The 24,403-nt window shown below is 38.4% G+C and overlaps 2 protein-coding genes across 2 annotated transcripts in view; one reads left to right on the top strand and one right to left on the bottom strand.

The window, feature by feature from the left end:
• Positions 1–1,114: 1,114 nt before the first annotated feature.
• Positions 1,115–10,582, bottom strand: LOC126034230 (formin-A-like). Its single transcript, XM_049791680.1, has 4 exons — positions 10,575–10,582; positions 9,989–10,533; positions 9,459–9,556; positions 1,115–1,303 (listed from the first exon to the last, which is right to left on the bottom strand). Exons 1-4 carry the CDS (start codon positions 10,580–10,582, stop codon positions 1,262–1,264), a joined length of 693 nt encoding a protein of 230 aa, XP_049647637.1. The 3' UTR covers positions 1,115–1,261.
• Positions 10,504–24,403, top strand: part of CYTH3 (cytohesin 3) — a 52,983-nt gene continuing 39,083 nt past the window's right edge. Inside the window, exon 1 of the mRNA XM_049791105.1 lies at positions 10,504–10,611. Within this exon, the coding sequence (XP_049647062.1) occupies positions 10,581–10,611 (31 nt within the window). The 5' untranslated portion in view covers positions 10,504–10,580. The remainder of the gene's footprint in view (positions 10,612–24,403) is intronic.

The raw sequence follows: 24,403 nt of genomic DNA on the forward strand, positions 1-24,403 counted from the left end.
TTGTTTTAATGTGCTGTTATTACCAGTAGCTTTATTAAAGAAGTACTACAGAAGTCTTAAACAATAGCTGATTGTTAGAAGGGGAGAAGAAATTATTTTAATCAGGCAGACTCCAAACTCAGAGGTGGAGTCTACATCTAAACTTTTGCTAACGGGCTCCGTAAGGAAATCAAAAAAGAGTTCCCATTATTTAACCAATTACTGAATGTGAATAGACATGCCTCTGTTCAAAACTGGACTGAAACCAATGTAGTATATCCACACCAGCTTTGTAGCAGCCTTCAGAGTCTTTTGCCTATCATACTCCCAGCATACCTCTAATCTTGTGATCTAGAGATAAAAGACCATTTCATTAACATAAAATATGAAATTTTAGTTTTCTGACTGCATGTATATAACCATATATAAGTATTTACATATAAACATACACATGCAAAAGTATCTTTGGTTGTTTAGCTCAAGACTAAATTTCTGCTTAAGTGCTTTCCATTAATGATAAAAAAGTCCAGTAGCAAAGAATGGAAACACATCCCTAAGTGCTACACTGAGCATGGTAAAAGCACACCTTTCTTTTCTGTTGTATTATTCTGGAATTAACATGGATCTTTCAAAATCCCAGTGTGATAAAGATACTGCTTTACTCATTCCTATTGCCTACAGTCAGCATTCTGGAATGTTTAATTGATTAGCAGTTTAGATTTCTGAGAAGACTGCTTTATCTGCATTTATCTGACATTACTTACAGTTTCATAATCTAATAAAAATAGTATTATCTTGTTTCTAAGAGTTTCAAGACAGCCTTTGTTTATTTTAGCTGAAGAACGAAGAAGATTTTATCTCTTTTTAACTCATATATGTATATCTCAGCTTTACTAAAACAGAATGAAATACAACATTTATAGAAAGGAGGGCTTTGTATAAATTATGCAGAAAGTCCATACCATTTCAGGAAAAAGCAGCAGCTAGAAAAAGAACTGTCAGGCCACTGTTCTTCATAAAGAGTACATCTGGAAATTCCATAGAAGCAATCAGGACACTGAAGATTCAAATGCCTAAAAATACTTCATGGCATGATTTAATCTATGAAGGAGATAACCATTCCTGTCAACAAGTTAAAAAAGGTTTTCACTGTGAGAGAATGAGACATTATTTAAGAATATAAATAGTACTCAGATAACAGTCTATTTATCTTGCAAATGTGATGAAGATGTTGAAACAATTATCTGTTTGTTTTAATTGTAGTTATCTGCCATCTTGTTTTTCAGGTTTGGAGTCTTCCATACATGCTGAGTTCTGGAAAAGCCTTACAGATGGGAATAAAGAGCAAGGGCATGATTTTGTTAGTCATGAGAATTTAGCTGTGCTCATTATCCATCTTCTACTGAAATGGTTTCTCTTCTAGCAGGAATACCAGAATGCAGGCCTTACCAGGCCAGAGAGGAGAAAACATCCTTGCAGAAAATAATTAATTTGTTTTCAGCTGGTACAATAACTGAACTAAATATCCCAGATTCTCATGCTTTTGAAGTGTTCTCAGTCAACAGCAGATTTAAAAAACTTCTATGTGAAAAGTCTTTCAGGTATAAATGTACTGTTACTTCCTAAAGCTTTTGATTTTTTCCCCACAAACATATAAAGAAATGGAGAATATATTCTGTTAAAAAAAAATATTCTTTATCCAGTGTGAAAATGTTGAGCAGTATGCATTTACTTGAGCAGCTTTGCAGATTAAAATTGTGCAGTAGATATTTTAAATGTCAATAATTTTTCTATAAAAAATGCCTTAATAGTTCTGCTATTTTGAAAACAAAAGATTTGCTTTCAAAATATATCTTCACCATCTTTGTTTAATTTTGGCTATTTGGAAATTTTCTGCATCCTGCTGAATGGCACACCTGATGCAGACATCCTTAGAGGAGACCTTGCATCTGTACAACTGAGATTTCTGGTATTTGAAAATATATTGAAGCTTTTAAAGATACACATAAAAAAAGGAAACAAAAAAGCTTTAATTGAATTACTTTATAGGACAGTACTTTTTCAAATGTGTCTATTGTATTTTGTACACTAAGTCAATTTTTTTTTACATTACATTGCTTGTTTTATCTGAAGCATGGCAATTTGCCAACCTTAGCTTTTAGTGATAAATTCTGCTATACAAAGCAGAAGTTTTTATATCTGAGGCCATTTCCTTCTGCTATTTTATCATCTTCCTGGTTTTGTCTGCTTTCAATAAATGCCTTTGTATTTTCACATCTTTTATATGCATGTATACACAGATCCTTTCCTCTGTATTAAAACTGATAGTTGCAAGTTGGTAAGGATAAAAAAGACAGACTGTTGACTTCAATTTCATTGCACTAATATACTACATGGATGCTTTTATATTACAGTATTAAAAAGTCTTAACATATTAACAGTATTTCCTGAATTTGGGAGTGGGGTGGGGAGGCAGGGGTTGATGTTTCATAACAAGGTTTTAAAATGGAAATAATTTCTGTGTACAGCTATATTCGAGTACTACAGATTGACACACGGAGGCTGGGTTCTCACAGTGAAAATGCGTTATTTTAAAGCATCTAAAATTTAAGCATATTGAAATTTACAATCTGAAAAGAAATTATGGTGGAGGCCAAACATGTCTCCTTTATCTGTCCCAAGAGATCGAATATTTCTGCCTGAGGAGAAAAATCTAGAAAACTCAGCAGTAAGGAGAAGCCACAGAGATCCCTGCACACTCAGTGGAACCCAAAGAAACCTGAGGGAAAGGAGCACTGAATTAGGGATGGTCAGGGGAGAGGAATGAGACTGGAGTAAAGAAGTTAAAGTTACAATGCAGCAAACTGGAGAAAAGCTTTTGGAACTTACAAGAAAGAGAAGCTGTCCCTGATGTCACTGCCCATTTTAGCAGTCTGTCATGAATTCTTCTTTCCCACAAAAAACTGTTACTAAGGATGTAGGCTGAAAATCATCATGTACTAATCTTTTTATGAAGCTGTTTTTGTTGTTGTTCTGTAGACCTATTGTTCTTTTACAATTATATTAATAGACTAAAAATAACAAGGGCAGTTCTATCAGACATAAATTACAAGTTTGTTTCTTAAGAATTATTATTTTATACTGTGCTGATTGAGATCACAGAAATCCTTTTCTAACCACAGAGGTATAAGGTACCAAATTCATCCTTCATGTAACTGCACTGAGGTAAATGGAGTTACATAAGGAATTAATTTGACCTGTCTCCTCCATTTCCTTGGAAAAATTCTTTGTTTTAGCACTTGCCAAGTTTTAACTTTGACTCTCCCTTGCTTAGAGACAGTTTTTCTTTCTTTAAGACTATAAAGAGAAATACAGCAGGAAAAAGATAATTAAAGTGAAGATCTGCTTTTTAAATTGAAAGAACACTGCAATTATGGTAAGAAAATACCAAACCCTTTTTGTTTTGGTATAGAAGCATATGGGATTATTCTAACATACATAAGGATATGAAAGGAATAAAATAGTATGTACAGCCATGAGAGGGAAAGGATTTAAGTGATGTTTTTCTGCCTTAGACCCCATGTTTTTCTTTCTAACTGCAGCAGTTGGAATAAATAGGGACCTTTCTTGGTTAGAGACAGTAAGAATTTAAAATATGACACATCACCTTTTAACAAAGAATCACCTCCCCTTTTCACCTGGACTCAGCAGGAGCTAAGTATTCAAAAATAACCCACAAGACAAGCTGAAGGCATACTCTCACCAGTATACAACTGCAATTTCATGATACAATAAACTTAATTTTTGGATGGCAACATGGCACAAAATTCTTTATACAAATTCAACTCACCAGTACAAAGTTATTTAAAAAACAAAATCCTCACAAAACAAGGAGTGGAGAGTGGGTTTACTCCTGATGATTTTATGTTAGGGTTGCTATCATCTGTCTTCCTGCTGCTGGTATAAAACCAGGATAAAGCTTGGTCTAAACACTGTAACTCATAGCTGGCTAATCTTGACAGGAATGCAATTACATGCTCATATTTGATCTTGATCGATTTATTACCATTAGATGATCTAGTATTGCAGAGATCAGACATTAACAAGCATGTACGTCTGACTACAGGCACAGTTTGAGAAGGGCCGAGCATGAGGGATCAGAAAGTGAAATTGATGGAGAGTCTGTGGTTCAGAGTAAGGTTAGAATTATGCAGGGATATTGTCCCCACTGACAAAATAACTACCCAGCAGCCTGCCTTCCTTCTTTCCACACCATCTGTGTATCACAGTCTACCAATGCTGCAATTGTGCCAATGCAACTGTTTGTGGGACCAGAGTGTGAACTTAATCAATGGAATAATTCTGGTTAAAAATGATTAGTTTAGACAGAACTTTTAAAATCTGGATTAAGTGATCTGATTTACAGCGTGGCTTCACAAACGGTTGCATGAACAGCTGAGAGGGCACTAAAAGTCACAATCATTAGTTGCCAGTTCCTGCTTCTGTCTAAATTTATGGTTCCATATTTATTAAACCCAGATTTGTGCACTGCTGACTAGCCTGCCGCAAGATTTGAGCCAGCTCATGTGGAGATATGCAATTGCATTTCAGATGCTCACTGGTCAATCAACAAGAGCACCTGGTCTAACCTTCCTAAGACTGTATGTCACGAGGGAGTCCAGCTTGTCACTTGGCTGCCATAGGTACCGTGGGATGCCAGCCCTGTTACACTGTGGAGTTGTTTAAGAAGGCTTCTCTGGGCAGGGAGGAGGAAGGAACTTTGGGGGCTTCCCCTGTTATCAGCACTACTACAATAAATCCCTCAACTGCTGCCTTATGCATGCAGCTAGAGCAGGACTCATGCATGGTTTGCAGCCCAGCTACAGCTCCCAGTGTAGGATGAAATAGGAATTTCAAATTCCCAGGCCTCGGTGAGACTGGAGAGTGGTATGCAATATAATACATTGAACCATCGCAAACTGGAGTTACCGAGCAGAGGTGAATTCACAGACTGGCTACTTCTCAGGGTGGGAACAGAGTTGGGCCTTAATCAGTGCACTCTCCTTTGAGAATTACTTTACATCAAGCTCTTTCATTTTCCTGAGACAGAAAAACCCTCTCAATCTTCATGCAAAATTCCACTCATGATCTGTTTCAGCCCATGTCCTTTGAATCCAAGTCCTCTTTTTCTGTTATTTTAGGCACAGCTTTCATGCTAGAAAGCATCCTGTTTGGGTCTAGTACTATGCATAATTAATACAGGTAGAACAAGTTCTAATGCAAAGTATATTTTGGATCATAAGTATTACAGAGTTGGTGGACCTCCACAGTTTTTAATGCATTTGGTTTTCCTCACTGGGACATTCTGGTGTTCTTCACTCAGTGACTCACCAGTGGCCCTATCGGTGTTACAGAATGGAAACAAGCACTGACTTCCAAAACCAGTAATATTTAATGCTAGTAGATTAAGCTCATTTATTAGTCTTAAAAAACCAACCAACCTCAAAATATGTCAAGAATTGGAATTTGAAATAAGCTGCAAATAAAATTCTGGACGTGATTTAAAAGTCCATCTGGAGAAAAACCCATGCAGAATTCTTAGAAGAGAGGCATCTTTAACCTTCCAGGTTTTGACTATTTTAAGGGAACGAGCTTCCTATCAATACAAAAAAGCACCATTCATAAAAGATGCTTGCCTTGCTAAGCTTCAGCTTTGATGTTCTGCAAAGCAATATAAAATACTTGCACATACAATTTTTTTGGACTAAATGAAATGTGCAAGCACTTTTGAAACCGTTAAGACAACCAGCAAACAGGATTTTCTATAAATGTGTTTTTCCAGCTGAGACAAATATGATATGTGTGACAGCATAAACATTTTAAGAAACAATACATGGCTAAAACCCGTCTGGCAGACAGAGGAAGTCAAAGAGTTTGCCTTAGGGGTTCAAGAATACCAGATTATTCAAGTACTGATAAATAAAAAAGGAAAAAAAAGAAAAAAAGTAAAAAAAAGACATGATGATGGACTAAGACCTTCCTGCCTGGAAACTATTAGGCAATGCTTATTAAAAAATACAAATTGATTGTCTAGATTTGAAATAAAAGTATTCTTTAATACAATGGCTGAGTATCGATGACAGTGATTCTGACTATCAACAAGGTATTGTCTTAGGAACGGTAATGCTCACACCATTTTTCTAAAAATGTGAGCATCTAAGTGAGCAAGTAGTAAAATCAACCAAATAAATCTAGTTTACAAAATGTTGCACATCTGTATTCTTTAAGATGTATCTATATTCTTTGAGATATATCCATAGTCTTTAAGATATGTCTATATTCTTTAAGAATGTATTCTTAAGACTGTACAGATGTTGTGTCTTTAAGATTAACTGTTCTCCTTTAAGTATAAAATCCTTCTTACCAAATCTAACAGAACTCACAGTAAGCCAGACTTGCAAATTGGTGATGTCTTGACTGAACGGATGAAATGGGAATACCTGCATGCAGGATGACTACCTCCTTAAATAAGATTTCAAAGACTCTTTCTTCCTTTCAACAGTAAGGTGCATTATTCCATCTCCCTGTGTCTGATACTGACATCTAGTCTAATGGCAGTTACTTTATTTCTTTTGGCATTGAGAAAATTCAGAATTGTATTTCTTGTCTTTGAATACAATGTTACTATCTACTTTCCAATTCTTATCCATGTAATGAACATCATCCTAACTCATGCTTTTGATCAGAAATAAGTTTTCAAAATCTATCATCACAAAATGGAATTTTACACCACTGAAACATTTGCATTACTGAAAGAGGAAACTTATCAAAGTAAGATTAAGCTTATTTCTTTCTACAGGTAAACTGAAGATGAATAATGAAGATGTTTTTTCAGAATTTCCATTAACCAATAAAGAGCAATCCAGAAAAAAGGGAATCCTTTCTTGCTGAGAAAAAGATCTGATAACCGACAGGACTTTCCTACTCTTGAATTATTTGATTATTTAAAAAAAAAGAAAAGAAAAAAAGGGAGGGGTAAAGATTAATTTTCATTTTCATTCACTACTGCTTGGAATCTGGTTCAAATTGAAACCCATAGAAATGGCTTAATATTTAACGAGCAGTTTAGACCACAAAAATGTGATGGAAGGGATTCAGTTGTCTTCACTGACTCTCTGTGTAGGGACAAATGTCATAACAGATGTGCTCCTGACCCCTTAAAATGAAAAATGACATGATAAATTGCTACTTAGTGGAAACTGAATCAAAACAGATACTAAACTATCCAAAGAGAAGACAAAAAGACAATGCATGTTACCTGAAAATTCAGCAAATAACCACATTTATCACTAAGGAATCAAACCTGTCAACAGCAGGTTTTGGAGAAAGCCAAATTTTCCCCTAAAAATAATTTAAACAGACCAGCTATTAGACTATTATTTACACAAATGATAGACTATGAAGTTCTTCCAACACAGAAGGTTACACTTGTGGATATAAAACTGGCAAAACATACTTGTGGTAAAAATAGAGTTATGACTACAAAAGGGACTGCAAGAAAAAAAAAAGATCAAGCAATCTTTAGAAAACTGTTGATTGAAACCCTATTAATATGGAGAGAAAAATAAAATTCATACATATATCAAAACAGAGGAACGATCAAACTTCCAGAAAACCAAGTAGGTGCAAAAGAATTACTCACATGAGCAGGAAATAGTTTATTGGAGTGTATCCTAAAACTTGCCAAGATTGTAACCTGTCTTGCTACCTGGCATCTTTGTTGGTAAGAAACTACCCAGTATTTAATGACAGTAGCACTGTTACTGTTAAACTACCAAAAACTATAGTGTAGTTCTGCTATGGTAGAACTACTATAGCTATGATGTAGAACTATGACTGTAATTCTTCAGTTGATTTTGTACATTTTGAAAAAATCTATTCCTGACCTAGTTAGGTTTATAGCCAGACACAATACTTATTTTTATACACAGGAAAATGAGACAACAAGGTAAAAGGTTTGATCTTAAAAGTTTCTCTCACACATCTCACCTTAAGATTAAACACCAAGTAAGCACCTTGTACACACAAATAACAGTTTTATGCCTAGAACGCTTGTAGGATCAGGCCCATGCAGAACTAAGTCCATTTATAATAAACACAGTATGTGTGAAAATTTCAAGTTTTAAGGAATATCTGCTATCATTTCAGAGACATACAGCCTTGAAGAAGACACTATAATTTCAATACTCTTTCATACTATGTATCATTAATAAGTAATCCTACTAAAACAGGACTGGAAAGAACAGATTTTCCTTGAGAGGGTATTGAATGACATACATTTCAGAGTAAGCTATGTATTCAATAATACAAAATACCAAAAATTTAACTGTTTACTCAAGTTAATAATGAAGTTACAATAAAGAACGTTTTGCTTATCTCACAAATTTGGCATTGTCTGATTTCACCATAAAGTTTATATAAAATATCCCAACTGATCACTTATAACTAGGACAGACTTTTTTCATATCTTGCTTGCATCACAAAATCATTTTTATCTTTGCTATTAATTTGGAGAATTTTAAAACTTTGTATTGCTTCCATGAAGTCAACAGGAATTTTGCATTGCACTGGTGGTAGGACTGTTCTCCACAGCTCACCCTTCTCTGCTATTAGAATTAGTGATTGATCTATGTTTTATTTTGCACTAGAATTTTCCTTATAGCAAAACTATATTAAGTTAGGAAGGAGGGAAAAAAGATGATACTGACAAATGAAAACAACAAAAGAAAGGAATATATTTTATATAAAGGTGTAAAACAACACAGATGAAATGAAAGTAAACAATCTGTGATCAATTATAAAATTGGAATTTTTCTCATGAACCAGATTCCCCTCTAATGTAAATTAACAGTTTGCTCAGTGTGCAAAAATATTCAAAGCCCACTGTCAGTTCAACTGCATTCAGACTTATTTTAAAACCATCCTGTAATTACACTTTATAGACACACATTTCAAAATAAATCTCTTACCAAGGTAATGGTTCTGTTTTATGTAATCATATCCCTTTTATACACTAACTTACTAAACTTATAACAATGTTGAATTTAAAATATGAAAAGAGGAGTGCTTTAAAGGTTTGTGATTTTTATGAGTTGTAGATGAGGTAAAACGCTTTGTCACCACAGCAGCTGTCAGAGCCAAACCTCAGCTCTCAGCAAAATGGGCTGTAATAACCACCTATTAGCCGCGGTGTCAAGAGGTGAGTGCTCCCGCCACAGCCTCCTAGACGGTGCTCTGTCCCATGCCAGCCTCCATGAGGAAAATGAAAACCCCGATATCTTCCTGTTGGCTGACCCTTTCCTCCCACAGCTTCCTTTCTGAGTAAAATTTTGACACCAAAGGTTTTAAAAAAATAAAGAGGGGTGGTGCCAAGGAAGGAAGGAAGGAAGAGTGGTCTGTGCCAGCACACTTCTGCTTACCTTTACGGACTTTGGAGGCTGCTGATAGCCCAGCTCCCGTGGTATCTCACTGAAGATCTTTACTGAGAACTTAAGAAATCCCACAGATACTTTGACTCCTAGGGCAGTAAGCAGGCAAATCCTTTCTGTTACCAACACAGACAATACACACCAGCACAAAACCCTGCGCTGCATACGGGCAACAGTCGCATTTGTACACCAGGCTCCTCACGACCCCTGCGGCAGGGGAAGCACCCAGCACCCCTCCAGCGCCGGACCGGACCCAAGAAGAAGGAGCAAGGAAGACTCAGCAGAAAACATGCAGAAACATCATACGCCTCGGGCTCCTTTTCGGAGACTTCAACCCACGCCGTCCCCCTTCACGACGCGGTTCCAGACCAGCCTTCCTGTCACCTCCCGCCCCTGCCCCTGGACCCCTCGAAAAGAGCCACCGGCTCTGCGGACATTTTCTGGCCGCCGCAGACCCCGAGAAACAACCCCCACCGACACGAAACCCGACTGACTCGACGGCTCCCCTCAGCCCCTCCTACCGTCGCCCCCCGGCTGCTCCCCGGCGGGCGCCCCGCAGGCCAGGCTCCTCCCGCCCTGCGACCGCCGCCCTCGCCCCCTTCCCCGCCGCCACAACCCACGGGGAACTCGTTTTAGGGGCCTCAACGCTGCCAGGCCGCGCCGCGCGAAACCTGCCGGGGAGGGAACACCGGAAAAAGGCGGAGAGGCGGGAAGGAGACAGGCTCCCCTCACCGGGCCCGCTCCGCCGCCGCAGGGCACGGCCGAGGAGCTGCCGCCCCCTGAGGGGAGGAGGCAGCACGGCGGTGGCCGGCGACCCTGTGGCGGCGGAGGGGGGGGTGGCGGCGCAGGGCCGGCCGGGCCTGCCTTCCCCCCTCCGCCCCTCCGCGGGTCACATGAGAGGGGCGGGCGGCTGGGCCGAGGCGGCGGCTGCCGCCGGGTCTGAGGCAGGGCTGGGCGGAGAGGGACGGGGCAGAGGAGCGCGGCGGCCGTAGAGGAGGAGGAGGAGGAGGAGAAAGAGAAAGAGAAGCGGCCGTGAGGCGCCGAGCGAGTGGAGCGATCCCCGGGCCTCCCTCAGCCGCGGCCGTTGCGGAGCGCCCTGCCTGCGGCCCCAACATGGACGAAGAGGGCGGCGGAGGTGGCGGCGGTGAGTGGCGGCGCTTGTGCGGGGGGGGACGGGACGGGACGGGACGGGACGGACGACGACGACAACGGGACGGGGACGCGGCCGCGGCCCCTCACCTGGCCGTGAGGAAGGCGCGCTCGCTGCCGGGGCGCCCCGCTGCCGGGCCGGTGTGTGTATGTGGGTGTGGGGGTCGCGGCTTCCCCGCCTCAGAGGCCGTGACATTTGCTCCCGCCGCGCCCTTCTCCTCCGCGCCGAGCTGCCCGCCGCTGCTGTGCCCCCGTCCTGCCCGGCGTGTCCGCCCCCCCCCGGGGGCGGTGAGGGGCCAACCCGAGCGGAGCGACCGTAACGGCGAGTAACGAGCAGCTGCCCGGCGGCCGGGAGCGGAGGAGCGTCGCGGCGGGGGCTGGCGATTTCGCCGGCGGCCACAATGGGGGCTCTGTGCCCCGCGGCGGGCGCCCCCGCGGCTGGGAAGGGTCAGGCGGGGGTGGGGAGGGCGTGAGGCGGGTTTGTGGCGGCTCGGGGGGGTTCGGGCACAAAGGGGGGCGGCAGGGGAGGGTAAGGCAGGGCAGGGGCGTCCCCGTCCCCCCGCTGCGGTGACAGCCCCGCGACATCGCTGCGCTCCCGGCGTGCAGCTGCTCGTCTGCTGGGGAGAGGGAACCGGGGGGGGGGGGGGGGGGGGGGGGGCAGAAAAAAGTATGTGTCTGGCAGCGTACGAGCAGTGAAAAGAATAATTAAGCTTTGCGAGGGCTCTGTTTGTGTGTGTCATCTTCATGGAGGCTCGGTGATAATCACGGGGCGGTTCATCCAGTTTAAACAAGGTGAACTGTTTCTGAAGGCAGGGGTGTTAATGCTGCCAGATACTACTTTTAGAAAATCCGGACTCGCATCTTGGGGGAGCTTTTATTTTTAATTTTTATCTTTCGAAGACCGGCTTGCGCACCGTCCCAGTTTGAGGCAGTGCAGACTTGCAACTCGCTTCCCTCCTTTAATTTATAATGTGCTTTGTGAGTGCGTGTGTAAAGCTGCTGCCTGAAATAACCAGTTCTTGTGTATCATCAGCGATAATGGTGGCTGAGGAGTAGCTGATCCTGCCCTGGGGCAGAGGGATTGACTGAATGGACTGCCCTATATTCTCCGTGTCTGTGACTGTTGGTGGTGGTGGTGGTGTAGAATAAAGTGATGAGGATGTATCTTAAATAAAATGCTAAACATACTGTGTTTCAATGCATTGGCTGATTTCTAAATAGGTAAAGTAAGGGCTAAGCCTTGTATGATTAATAGTTGCACGGTGCTTGCTAATTCTAAATATAATTACCCAGAACTCGGAAATCAAGTGGGTGTGGTGTTTGTTTTGACAACTCGAAAAAAAAAATATGCTGTGATGAATCAGAAAAATAATTCTTCCAGCAGTTGTCTGGAAGTGTGGCCATTTCTCAGCAGGCATTTCTGCTCATTTTGTCAGTGATAGACTTAGCTCTTTTAAGAAAAAAAAAAATCTGAAAAAGGAAAACAAAAGACAAAACAAGCCAGTCCTGAAAAATTATTATTCAAAACAGTTGAACACTGTAATTGTAAAGAGCAGAAAGCTCATTCAACTCAAAATATGTTATTTTCACAGTATTATGGACTTGCATCTGTAGTTAAGGGAAATGACATACTTGTTTTTGGCACTAACCCTGTGTAATATAGTCCTTAATCACATGCAAGATGTAAACTAGAAAGTGGATGTGTTGCTGAATCAATCTTTCATGAGGCGTTAAGCATTTTAAAGTTGGATTTTCACGGGAGGAAAAGTACTCAGGACCTTGGGAGGAGACCGTCTATATTTAGCTAAAGGCTGGTTCTATAGGTGAAGTCAGATTTTTACCTAGCATGCAAGTGAAACTATTCTTTTATTTATAACTTCATGTCACATTAATGAACATGTTGCTTTTTTTGGGTCAAATTACAGTATAGTTTATGTTCATCCCTACTTGGCTTTGTTGTAAACAACTGTAGACTAATAAGACTGGAAATTTTTTTGCAACCAGTTTTACACTGGCTTCTTGTGAGCATTGCACTTTTTTCTTGAATAGAGATCCAGTCTGGCTTTTTCTTATGGACTGCTGTCAGTTTGGAACACCAGGATTAGTTAGGTCATTTCCAGCTAATGAACTGGTATTTTGACTTGAAAGTAAACTTATATTTTTAATTTTATTTTTTTTTTAACAATAGTAAGCATGTGGAAAGTGTGGATTTGGCAGCCAATTTAGAAGTCCTTTATTGCCACTGAGTTGTGAGACTTCTGGGATACAAGGGGAGTCTGATCAGGGCAGTCTAGTGTTTTGAACCTCTGCAGGACATTTGCAATCCTCAAAAAAAAAAAAAAAAGACATTGAGTGGGAAACTCAGAGATAAGCATATCGTTGTGCACAGGTACTTTAGGAAGTATGCAGAATCATTTGAGGACTGCGCAGGATCACCCTAATTAGAGACTTGAACTAGATAAACATCTAAATATCTAGGACATTAAACTGTGATTCAGAAGGTAAACTGCTATTCCCAGTTCAGTTCTGCGTGCTGCCCTGCTCTTCAATTTAATTTGCATCCTATGCTTCAGTTCCCTTATTTGTCAAATGGGGGTCAGTTGTTTTACCACCTCTGATGGTGAATGAAACTGTGAATGAAAACAGAGCTGTGTAACGTTAGGATTTATTATTTTAGAAGCACTTGATGGAAGAGAAATGTTAATGAAGGGAATTGTTCTTAGTACTGCTTTCTCTTTTGTATGTGGAGCCCTAAATAGGGGCATGCATTTATATTATACAATCCACTTATGCACAAGCCTCCCATTGATTTCAGCAGAGGCTCTGTGCATGGATTATTGATGTGATATGATCCGAGTCAGTTGGTGTTTGTCTCAACCTTCTTTTGTGTTCTGATTAAAATATCTCTGTGGTTCACTTAATCCAGGAAATTTCTCCTCCTCCCTCTCCTCACTTGGTTTAAAAACTGTATCTTTTGTGATTTGACTGAAGCTTTTCTTGCATGCTTACTGTTGGTGGTGGTACCAGTGAACTGGGATCCTCATGTTGAATAGTGCTATTGGCAGCAGGTGGTATGGTTACTTACTTGCTAGCAGTAAGTGATCTTCTGTATAATGTCGAAATGTATAAACAGTCAGTGCTGAAGGCACAGTACTTCTCTTTGTTTTTCTGAATTTGAGTCTAGTCATGCAGAAGCTTTGTAGTCCCCCAAATTCAACTCCGTGCCATTCCTCTTGGAAAAGACTTCAAGATTTGAGTACTCACCAACTTCTGTATGTATGTTTGTTTTAAGCTGTCTCTGTGAAGGGCTCTAAACAGGCACGATGAAAGATTAAAATCCTGCTTCTACTTGACAGGTAGACCAACTTATAGCACAAATTATGGCATTGAGCTTTCCCTACTGTTCCCCAAACTCTGTGCTTTATTTCTGAATTTTGAAGCTTTTTTGGGGAGAGAGCAGTTCAGTTGCCAAGCTCTGTTAGTTGTTGGCTGTACTTGCCAGTGATGGTGCCAGGTAGCACGTTGATTCTGTTACGTAGACAGCGTTCACGAGGAACTAGACCGAAAGACCAGATCGTCTCGCAGAGGATTCAGAAGAATGGATTTGCTGCCAAACCAGATTTAGCAAGATGACTTCTGTTCTCCTGCAGGGCAAAGCAGTTATCCATTTGTAGGTAAAAGCTGTTAAATGTAATGAAACCCCCAAATTTTTCTTAGGAAAAAAATGTTTTAAAATTGATTAAATATGTATATACCACTTTGAGACGAGCAGCCTCATCTGTTCAGTTCTTTTCACTTTGTATTATCTTCACAAGGTAGACGTTAAAGGTAGAAGAGTCCATGTGGCCTCCTCATGTTTATAGACATTTGCTCTGCGTTGAAGACTAAATCTGCATGTTTTGTTTATAAAAAAGAAACTTTTAAAGTAAGAAATGTATTTTAACACAGAAGAATGTTGAATATGTTTCACTCCCTCCTCATCAAAGTTGATAACTTGTACTGGTAGTTTTAAAAAGTTGTCCCAAAAGTTCTTTAGAGAAGGGCTTGTACTCTTAAATAGCACTCTTGGGAAATGCCAAGAATATAAAAATGCACCTGACTTAAGTCAACCACATGGATTGATTCTAGGGAGAGAAAAAGAGCAGATACAGAGATAGAACACAAAAACCTAAATGACACAAATAGGACTTTTGTCAGCCAGAGCTTTACACTAAGTCTCTTTTTGCTAAATAAATATTTCTTCATGCTAAACTAATCTCCTGTTTGTACAGATTACCTGTGAGCTCAGTAGTATCTTAATTTTTAGCCCCCCAAAACTATTAAATCTGTTATCGTGCTAATAAAAAAATGCCATAATAAAATATTAATAATTATGTTCTAAATATTAGTTATTTCTGGTGGTATCAGAAAATAGGCCTGTCAATTGCAGTAACACATTAAGTTTTTTCTTAGCCTAATGTTCAATATTTTTAGCTGTGACTTGGAAGAAAATGTGAAATTTTTGCTGATACAATTTCCAGAGGCTGTCGATTGCCAAACTTTATGTATTGTTGTATAATGGTATTTGGTGGCTTGTGCTCAGCAGTGTAAGCATGCCATGGATTTAGGGGAACAGTATGCCTATAACATAGCATCTGTGTGTACTATTACATCTAGGAAGGAAAGCTGTAGGATTTACTTACAGGAACTGAGTGTGCTTTGCAGAACAATGTCTGGGAATCACAGTAATAGCCACCTGAGAGTGGGCTCCCCATGTGCTACTGTTGCTAAATGGATATTGTAATCTTTTACTATCAATGGAGTACAAAAGCTTTTACCAGTTGAGGGGCTGCAGATCTTGAGGCAACACGCTGTTTTCCAAGATATATTCTGCAATTCACATCAAATTTCTTAATCCCATCATATTTATTGCCTCCCCTTCTTTCTTTACAGGATTTGGAACACTTTTTCAAGGGAAAATGAATTAAATAAGTTGTGGCTTTCCTCCAGTTTCTTCTTCTTTCTTCTTCTTCTTTTTTGTCCTATAGTCTCTCCTTTGCTAGTACAACGGAAAGGTTTTAAAAAGTTTTAAATTGTTTTGCTTATACTGTAGCTCCATCTTATCTGCTGCTATCTTTTGCTCTTTCTTTCCTTCCCAATGCAAACATGCATTAGTCTGTTTCTTTTTACACCCCATCTTTGGCCCCACTTACTTTTTGAACTACTGCCCCATCTCCTTTTCATGTTGAAAGTCATTGAATGAGTTGTTTGCAGTTACTGTCTGAAGAGTATCTCCTCCAGGTTCATCCTAGGTCCTTTCTACACTTGTCCTGACCCCTTATACTCAGTACATTCCCTTCCTCCTCTTTGTCCTGCCAGCTGCCTCTAGTATTGTTTACTATATTTTTCTTTTTGAAATCTTGCTCTTTTTTTGGCTTTTTTGACTGTTCTCCCCTCGTTCCACTCTTATCTTGTTAATCGCTTTTTCAGTTGGAAGATGATCTTTCTGCTTCCAACTTTTTTGTGAAGATTTGCAGGACCCTGTGCTTAGTTTAATGCTCTCTTTCTGCATCTTGTTTCTGGATAATCAAAATTTGCAAATAAAAATGGAACTATCGTATTTAAACTGATGACTCACAGCATATACTGTGTGCTCTGGATCCAGTACCATCTGTCCCAGCTAAAATGTTGGCTTGTTTGACATCTTAGGATTGCATAATTGTCATCTTAAGCTTAATGAGTCTAAAACAGAGCTCTTAATGTTGTTTCCACCCAATTACTTTTTTTTGATGTCTGTGGATGCATGCTGACATCCTGAGTGGTTATTGACAAGTAAAGAGTGAGTTGTTATAATTTATTCTTTCTTAAAAAAATAGTCTGTAGAAAAGTTGTAATCAAAATGGCGGTAAAAGGGCAATGCTAAAGTGTTGGAACACTTTTGCAATCTAAAAGTTATGAAATAAGTTATGTTCTCCTATGCCACATTAATTTTCCTGTTTGAACACACAAACAGATTTAATCAGGTTGTGGGATCACGTGACGTTCGCTGTAGACTCCTGCGTGGGACTAGCCAGCATATAGGATAGTGTTTTGTGATAATTGAATGAATCTATATGATTTTTTCCCTCCTTTTAAATGTAAAGTGATAGTTAATGATGTCTGCTTTGCTTTGTCTACCTGTAGCTTATGAGTTCTTAAGCATGTACGGAAGGATTGCACTTCTTTTAGTGAAGAGTTTGGAGTTGTTGACCATGTGCTTCATTCAGAGGATAAAAATAAGTACTTAGCAGCTGGCTTATTAGAAAAACCTGTCAACTTATAGAGAACTGAAAGGCAGGAATTCCCTGGACATGAAGAACATGTGATATTTTATTTTAAGATTTAGAGAAGCAAAGGAAAAATTATGTGAACAGATGTAACATTGGTATTTCTGACTTTTTCACTCTGTATTCTTTTAAAGCAATATGTTGTATAGGAAAGATATGTGACTTATGTAGTAAAAGTGTATTCAATTATGCCATTTGTATAACTTTAACATCTAGCAAATTGGTTTTAATTGCATATTACTTCCTTCTTTTAATTCCAACAATTTCATGGGAAAGCTTAGTATTGCAAATTTTTTGGACAGTAGTGTTTCCTCTTAGTGGGATAGACACACAAAATCCACTAGAAAATCATGTGTTTTGTGGTCCTTTGAGATTTGCCTGAAGAAGGAAATGGCTTGACCTATTTGGTTGCTATGAAGTAAAAACATGCTTTTTTTTCTTTTCTTTTTTTTTTTTTTTGTGCAAACATCTGTGTCACATTTATTTCATTACTTTCTGAGGTTCTTGAAAACCATTATTTGGTAATACAAAGTTTTATTTAAGGAAAATAAGGTGATACATAGCGGCTTCCACAATTTCGTTGAAGTTCTGATATCTGCTTATACATAGGCATGATGTAAGTGGATAGGTTTTCCAATAGAAGTTGACATGTTAAAAGGCAAACACAAACATTTTCTAGTATTTCCTAGGAAAAAAGTATTTGATAAATTCAATAGGATCTCATGCTATTTCATTAACAGGAAATGTTGCCTCCTGGAAGCTTGTGAAATCTGAATCAGAATCTAATCTAGGATATGGAGTATTGAAGATCTTTGATCTAATTTTTCAACAGGTCTGGTTTCTTGGCATGTTTTGCTAATTAGCCTCATTTTCAGATGTTCTGTTTATTATAAAAAGAAATAGTCACCTCATGCCAGGTATATGGAAGAACTGTGAAACTGATCCTGTTATTTAGCAACCCAATGGAAATTGTACCAACAAGGATAACTTTTACTGCAAGACTATTAACTAATAATTCTTCTGAATTCCATAAGACAATTCTTCAACAAGAATTGAAGATCAGTTCATTCGTGCAAGTTGAATCTGAGTTCGAGTCTGGCTGTCACTATCATATCCAAGGGCTTGGTTGGATATGAGGACCTGCTGCTGTTCTTTGCAGATGCAGGTCCTTAATACAAAAGGAGAAACTTGTTGATTTTTAGGTGTAATACCTTGAGTTTCTAACAAAACAAAAAAGCTGTGTGAAAACAATGAAACACAAGTCTGCTGACTCTCAGGGTATGGAAGAGGCTGAACAATAACTCTGGGAATTCATTTTAGTGGGTCTTCTACCCAGCTACTGGTTCTCACACAGCTTGTAGGAATATCTACTCCTCAGTCAAATTAGATTAAAATCAAGTACTACGCTAGGCGTACTTTGGCAGAAGGAGTTGATGGGTAGGAAAAGAAATGTATCCAATCCCTCTTGTGCTCACTCTTGTTCTCACACATGCACGCACAAAAAAAGGCTGAAAAAATTGGCATGTGTAAGTAAGGGAACTGCCTCTTATGGTTTTCTCTAAGAGGAACTGTGAGATGTAATCATTTAATGAGTCACCTCTACGTTTTTATAAAACTGCCTCATTAATTTTCAGTGTAACTTCTAGCATAGAGATGTGTGGTGGTTTTGGTTGGTTGTTGTTTGTTTGGGGTTTTTTTGTTTTTTTGTTTTGTTTTTTTACTATCTGATTCATATTGCAAAATACCATTCCAGTTGTTTTCTTGTTTAATTCCAGTTATTTAAGAGTCTTTATTTGCTGTTACAGTTTTGCTTTCATGTACTGTAGATACCATGTTCCTTAATAAGATCCTTGTTTAGGTCATAAGCAGTGTTGTATGTAGGGTCAAATTCTGACATAAACAGCTCCTGGTGTCTTATGACAAAAGAGGAGGAATTGTCAAAAGGGACACTTGTCATTGCATTGCATATTATAAAATAAGGAATTATGGTTGCTTGAAGCAGTATTTCTTATATTCAGATTCCAAATATGTTTTTTTTTTCTTTCTTGCTCATGTAAGTTTGGACTAATGAACTTCCTGCCTAGTCATTCTAATACACCGAGGAGGAATTTTCCCACCAGGCTGTGTACTCTAAGTACAACTATGACCACTTGCAAATGCAATTTTTGAATTTGTAAAGCTCTGCTGCATGTTTTTGTTTCAGCATCTCATCACTGGCCAGCTAGGGGATGTGGAGAAAAGTTTTCCCAGGAAGTTGAGGTTAAACTGAGTGGCTGTAAGAAGAGATGGTGGCTCTGTTACAGAGAAACTCTGTTCCTTGGGAAGAACCTTGCAAGTTAAATGCATTCTCTGACCATGAAACTCCTAACATATACAGGACAGGGGCTTGGTTCTACATAGGACCATTCTGCATCCTTCTTGAGAAGACCAAATGGACCTGACCCCTTTCTTGTACATATAAAGCGCTCAGCTGTTTCTGATTGCCCACACAGGAGCTACTGTGTACGAACTGTGCAGGCTGATGATCCATTATAGTAGGTCTGTGGACTTTATTGCATGGGGTAGGTGAATGTATGTCTATATATAATTTTGTGGTTCTCCCTTTTAAGTTTTTCTTATTTTTGGTTCTATTTTTTTAAATTTCATTTTTCTCTTAACTGAAAGGGTTCTGCTTGGGACCCACCCAAATCAAGAGTATTTCAGGAGTATACCTTCAAGAGCCTCTATAAGACTGAACCAATCTTTAGTTTAGTTTTGCATCTTGTAACCCTGGTATACACTAATTCAGGAAAACTCATTTTGCATGTGGTATCTGTCACGTAAATGCCTAAATGGGTAGTCTGTACTATGGAACTATAGGTTTATAGTCTCAAAAGTAACTTTTTTATTTTACAGAACTTTATTATTATTTAACTTGCTTTTCTGCAAGTCAGTTTTGCCCTACTGTACCACCCTTTTAGTTATTAAAATTACCGTATCAGTTACTTGCAGCATTTTTAAGCATCATCTAACATTCACGTGGGGACAAGGAGAGTATCTGTGTTTGTTTTCCAACATGTCTTATCATTTGTGCTGCTATTTCTGAATTGCGGTTTGTATAGAAACTGTTTCCTAAGTGGAAGTTGAAACTGGTAGCCAAGGTTAGTCAGAGGCAAAGTTTGGAGAAATGGCCATTGTGTCTATGAAAACATTTGCTGTCACAGAAGGGAGAGATAAAAGGTTTCAGGTATGTGACTAGTTTGTTCTTCCTGTAGGTGTTGCTGATTAATTCTGTAATCTGGAAATCTCAGACTGGGTCTTAAGCCTATTTTCTATGCATTACGTGAGGTCAACCTTTCTAGGCAGCTTGTGACATTTCAAGTTTGCTGTAGATGTTTTAGCAAGGACAGATAAATGGAGCATATGGAGTTGATTATTTTTTTGGCTATAGGAAGTGGATTTTTGTGCATTAAATATAGTAACTTTCTTTTTGTAAATATCTAAGAGGAAGCTTCCCCACCCCCAGTGATTTTTTTAAAAAATCAAAATACATGTAACTCTCTTCAATCTCATTTTGTGCAATGTTAAGTTGGAAAGACTGCAATGTTTAGTCTTGGTCTTGTACCAATAAATGACATAGTATCACATGAATGTTTTAAAAGATTAGGTGATATTTTATAAGAGCAAACATAAAAAGAAGACTAGTTCAAGTCCTACCACTGTGAATTCACTGATAGCCAAAGTAAAGAGAGTATACATTATGTTACTGTTCTTATTTTGCTGAAAACTTATTTTCCTTTTGTATCTTCTACCTGTGTTGTAAGCCTGAAAAAGTAATGTGTTACGAAGGGGAAAGGTTGGGTGAAATTGGTAATCCAAATTAAATACAAATAATACTCTATAAAGTTTATGGAGCCTGTGGGTGGGTGGACTTGGCAGATATATCCATTGTGGTATGTTAGACTTGAAAGACCATATGGAGATGATTATTTTTTGGCATTTTGTAGTAAAGGTTTTTGAAGAAGAATTCTTTTTTTTTTTTATAATTTTTTTAGAAAAGGGATGAAAATTAGGAAGAATAACTTCAGTTTGCATTGAGTAGTAAAATAGTTTGTTGTAGTAGCATATGGAAAAACAATTTATTCAAAGGTAAGCTGCTAAAAGAAGTTCTCCTACTGTTTTCCTATTGGCTCTCTTGTTTTCTGAAGGCAGCCAAAGATCCTGTGCAGCTGGGACTAATACAGGATCCAGCTGTAACTTTTTTTATTGTTGTTCAGATGTCCGGTGATGGTCAAATCTAAGTTATTGTGTGGAAATTCAGTAAAGGAAAAGGGTAGGGTGGGAAAAAAGTGACTCTCTATAAAAATATTCCAGTAAAAGCAACAGGAACTAGGAGTATCCATTTCAGAACTCTGCCATAAATCCCATCCTGAAATACTTAAACGCCTTCAGATTTTGCTGTAGCCTTTAAGACATCTAAGAGTTCTTGGTTTATTTTTTAAACAGAAATGAAGTTAGCTGATTGGAGTGGGAAGGTGGCCATTCTTTTAGCTTACTTATGGAAGAAGATATCAGCTTTTCATTCATAGTACAAGGTTTTAGTTTAAAAAAAAATCTTTATTCTCTTTAAAATGTTGGTATAATAGGTAATGCTCCAAGGTGGAGTATTTCAGTTTTGATTTTACTAATTTCACTTACGCTGTGTTTTGCTAGTCTTTGTTTTACAGAGCCTAAGTATGTGAGGAGGGGAGAAGCTTAATATTTTTCTGTAGAGTTTGGTAAACACCTTTGGTATATTTGGTGCTTCCAACGCTGTAGATGATGCCTTGGATTGAGATTAAACAAAATAAGTGAGCGATACAGCAGGTATATGGAATGGTGAGAATAACTGATGATGATCAAAATAATGCATCCTTTTTTCGTTCAAAACAGTTTGGGTTATTTTTTTTTTCCTTGTTAAGAAGGTCATATTTCTCAAATTTCTTTATAATTGTAGCCAGTCATCCTGTTTCTTAGTTACTTGAGACTAGTGATGCCAGTGTAGAAATGCACTGTCCTTTAGGTATCTTGCTTGCTTTCCAAACCTTCTTTCCAAACTTAACTTGTCAATCAAGTCGATCACATGGCTACCTGAATTTCAGAATTCTTTTACTATTACTCTGAGTCTTTAGTTTTGAATGTCATTACTCAATCGGTTTGTAATTATGCTAGTCGAATTTAATAAGTTTAATGACAATAGTATACAAATTATAAGTCCTAATTGACTGGAAGAGCTAGCTTGAAATACTGTAAGTTATTTCCATTACTAGTGACAGCGACAGTAACTTTAAAACATAACTACGGTCTCAGGCATAATCCTGGACAGTATTAGTGCATTCCTTTCCATGCACCTTAATTGGTTGTTGATATTAATTCTTTTACGGGGGGGGGGGGGGAAGGGGAGAAAAAAAAGGAGAAAACTTTGTGGTCGGTCTGTTGGCTGCCAGACAGCCTGGCGTTTTGCCCCGCAGTGCTAGAACATAACAGCAACAACAATTTATTTTCCTTCCTGAGCTAGTAGGAGCTGATCTGTGACTTCGAAGTGGAAGTGAAATGTGGACAAAACACTGTGCTTTTGAAGGCAAAACACTTCTAACACAAATCAGTTGCAATGCAAAAATATCCGATGTCCACATAGTAATGTAAAATGTAATCATTTTTGGAGTTCTTGACCGTTGTCACCAATGCCAGTTGTAAGAATGATGAAGTTTTGTTTTGGTGGCAAGACTGCTGCAGTCTGTGGACGAGTGACAATAACAGTTGATGCTATTTGCATGGTGACTGAATTAATTCATTGTCAGTGTGTTTTGTAAACCTGCAACCAAACTTTTTTTTTAATTGGGATGTGTTTCTTCTTATTCTGTTTAATTAAGGAAATAACACTAATTTTGCTCTATTACTGCATTGGGTGATGTATATTATGTACCTATGTTCGGGCTTTGGTCAGATTGTTTCCTCTCCCAAACACTTGTGTATTTTTTCTTCTTTTTATTTCATCTTCTTTTTTAATACAGTATTATAAATTAATACAAGGCAAATAATTTGCTTTCCTTCTCTTTTTTTTTTTTGACATTGCAGTGATTAAATGAGCAGTACTACTTCATTTTAGCCTTGTTTTGCAAGAATGGTAGTCAGAGTCCTTTTCTCGTGATTTTTAAGGGTAACGATCTTTATGTGGATTGTGAACAGCCTAAAGGAATCTGTTTCACTTTAATTGTTTTCTTGAAGCGCAGGTCAACTTGTAGTGCATTTTGCAAAACTGGTTGTATGAAGAGTCTATCAATGTCAAAGACCATTAAAATACCGCAACAAGAATGAGAAACTTTGCTTACAGATTTGCTTTAAGATGCTTTGGCTATATTCGTGATATATTATAAGGAAAATTCAGAAAATATTCATGGCTTGAGAATAAGATCTGCTAGCTAAACTGAAGAAAGTAGTATGATAATGTCTTAAATCTTTGAGAGAGAGAACACTGCATTTCAACTGTTAACTGCATTGTATTTTTCTCTGGAGCTCATACGGACTTAGGAGATGGTTTTCTAATGTGACGGGAGAGCATCAAAAGGTCCTTTTCACATTGGAGAAATAACAGTCTGATAATTCTAGCAAAGTTTTGGCTTTTCACTACCTCATTTTACATTTTAAAGAAAAGGTTTCCTGCTGAACAAACACATGTTAGCCTGATAGCGTTTTCCTGTATTTGAATTGTGAACAGTCAAATGACTCAAAAAAATTTATGTTATAGTAGATACAGGGTTTTACCATAGAATATGTGCATACAATAAATCTATTCAACTAATCGGTCTGCTTCCTTTCCCTCCCACCCCCTTGCAGCTGAAAGTTCATCAGCTTCTGCTACTATATCTAGCTTCCTCTTGAAACTTTCTGGAATAGAGTTAACAGTGGCGGCAGGCATTAATGAACAATGTCGTGATTATATTCTGCGGGTCTGTATAAGTTGTCATTTTCCATTGCTACTAATTCTTATGGAAACTATGTCATCTATTTAGTATGAGCACGTTATGTGTGCCATGCAAAGCTGTATGCTGCAGTATTTAATGAACGTATGTACATCATCATTAAATTAGTAGGAAATATTTTTAGATTTCATTAGTGACCAGCCTGGCATCTAAAATGGAAAATTTATGATAAGATTTTATTTTCATAAGTTCTGAGCTAGGATAATGCAGGATGGCTAGACTTCCTTTGATAGTAAGCTTGTACTTAATTATGCTTTGAGGTTCTTTGGCATATGATAAGACATTTTTTTAACGTACAACTGTGGAAGAATTCAGGAAAAAGAAAAAATTAGATGCTTCCATTTGTCTTAGCAGTTGTAAACTTTCATGATAAAATACTTGCAATCAAATCTAATGGAATCTAACAGCCTGATTAAAAACTTGTATAACAATGATTTTTGTTGACCTTTTTTCTTTAAAGGATCAAAATGTAATCTTTTAG

Source organism: Accipiter gentilis, chromosome 33, assembly GCF_929443795.1.
Source record: "Accipiter gentilis chromosome 33, bAccGen1.1, whole genome shotgun sequence".
In the NCBI taxonomy this organism is placed as follows: Eukaryota; Metazoa; Chordata; class Aves; order Accipitriformes; family Accipitridae; genus Astur; species Astur gentilis.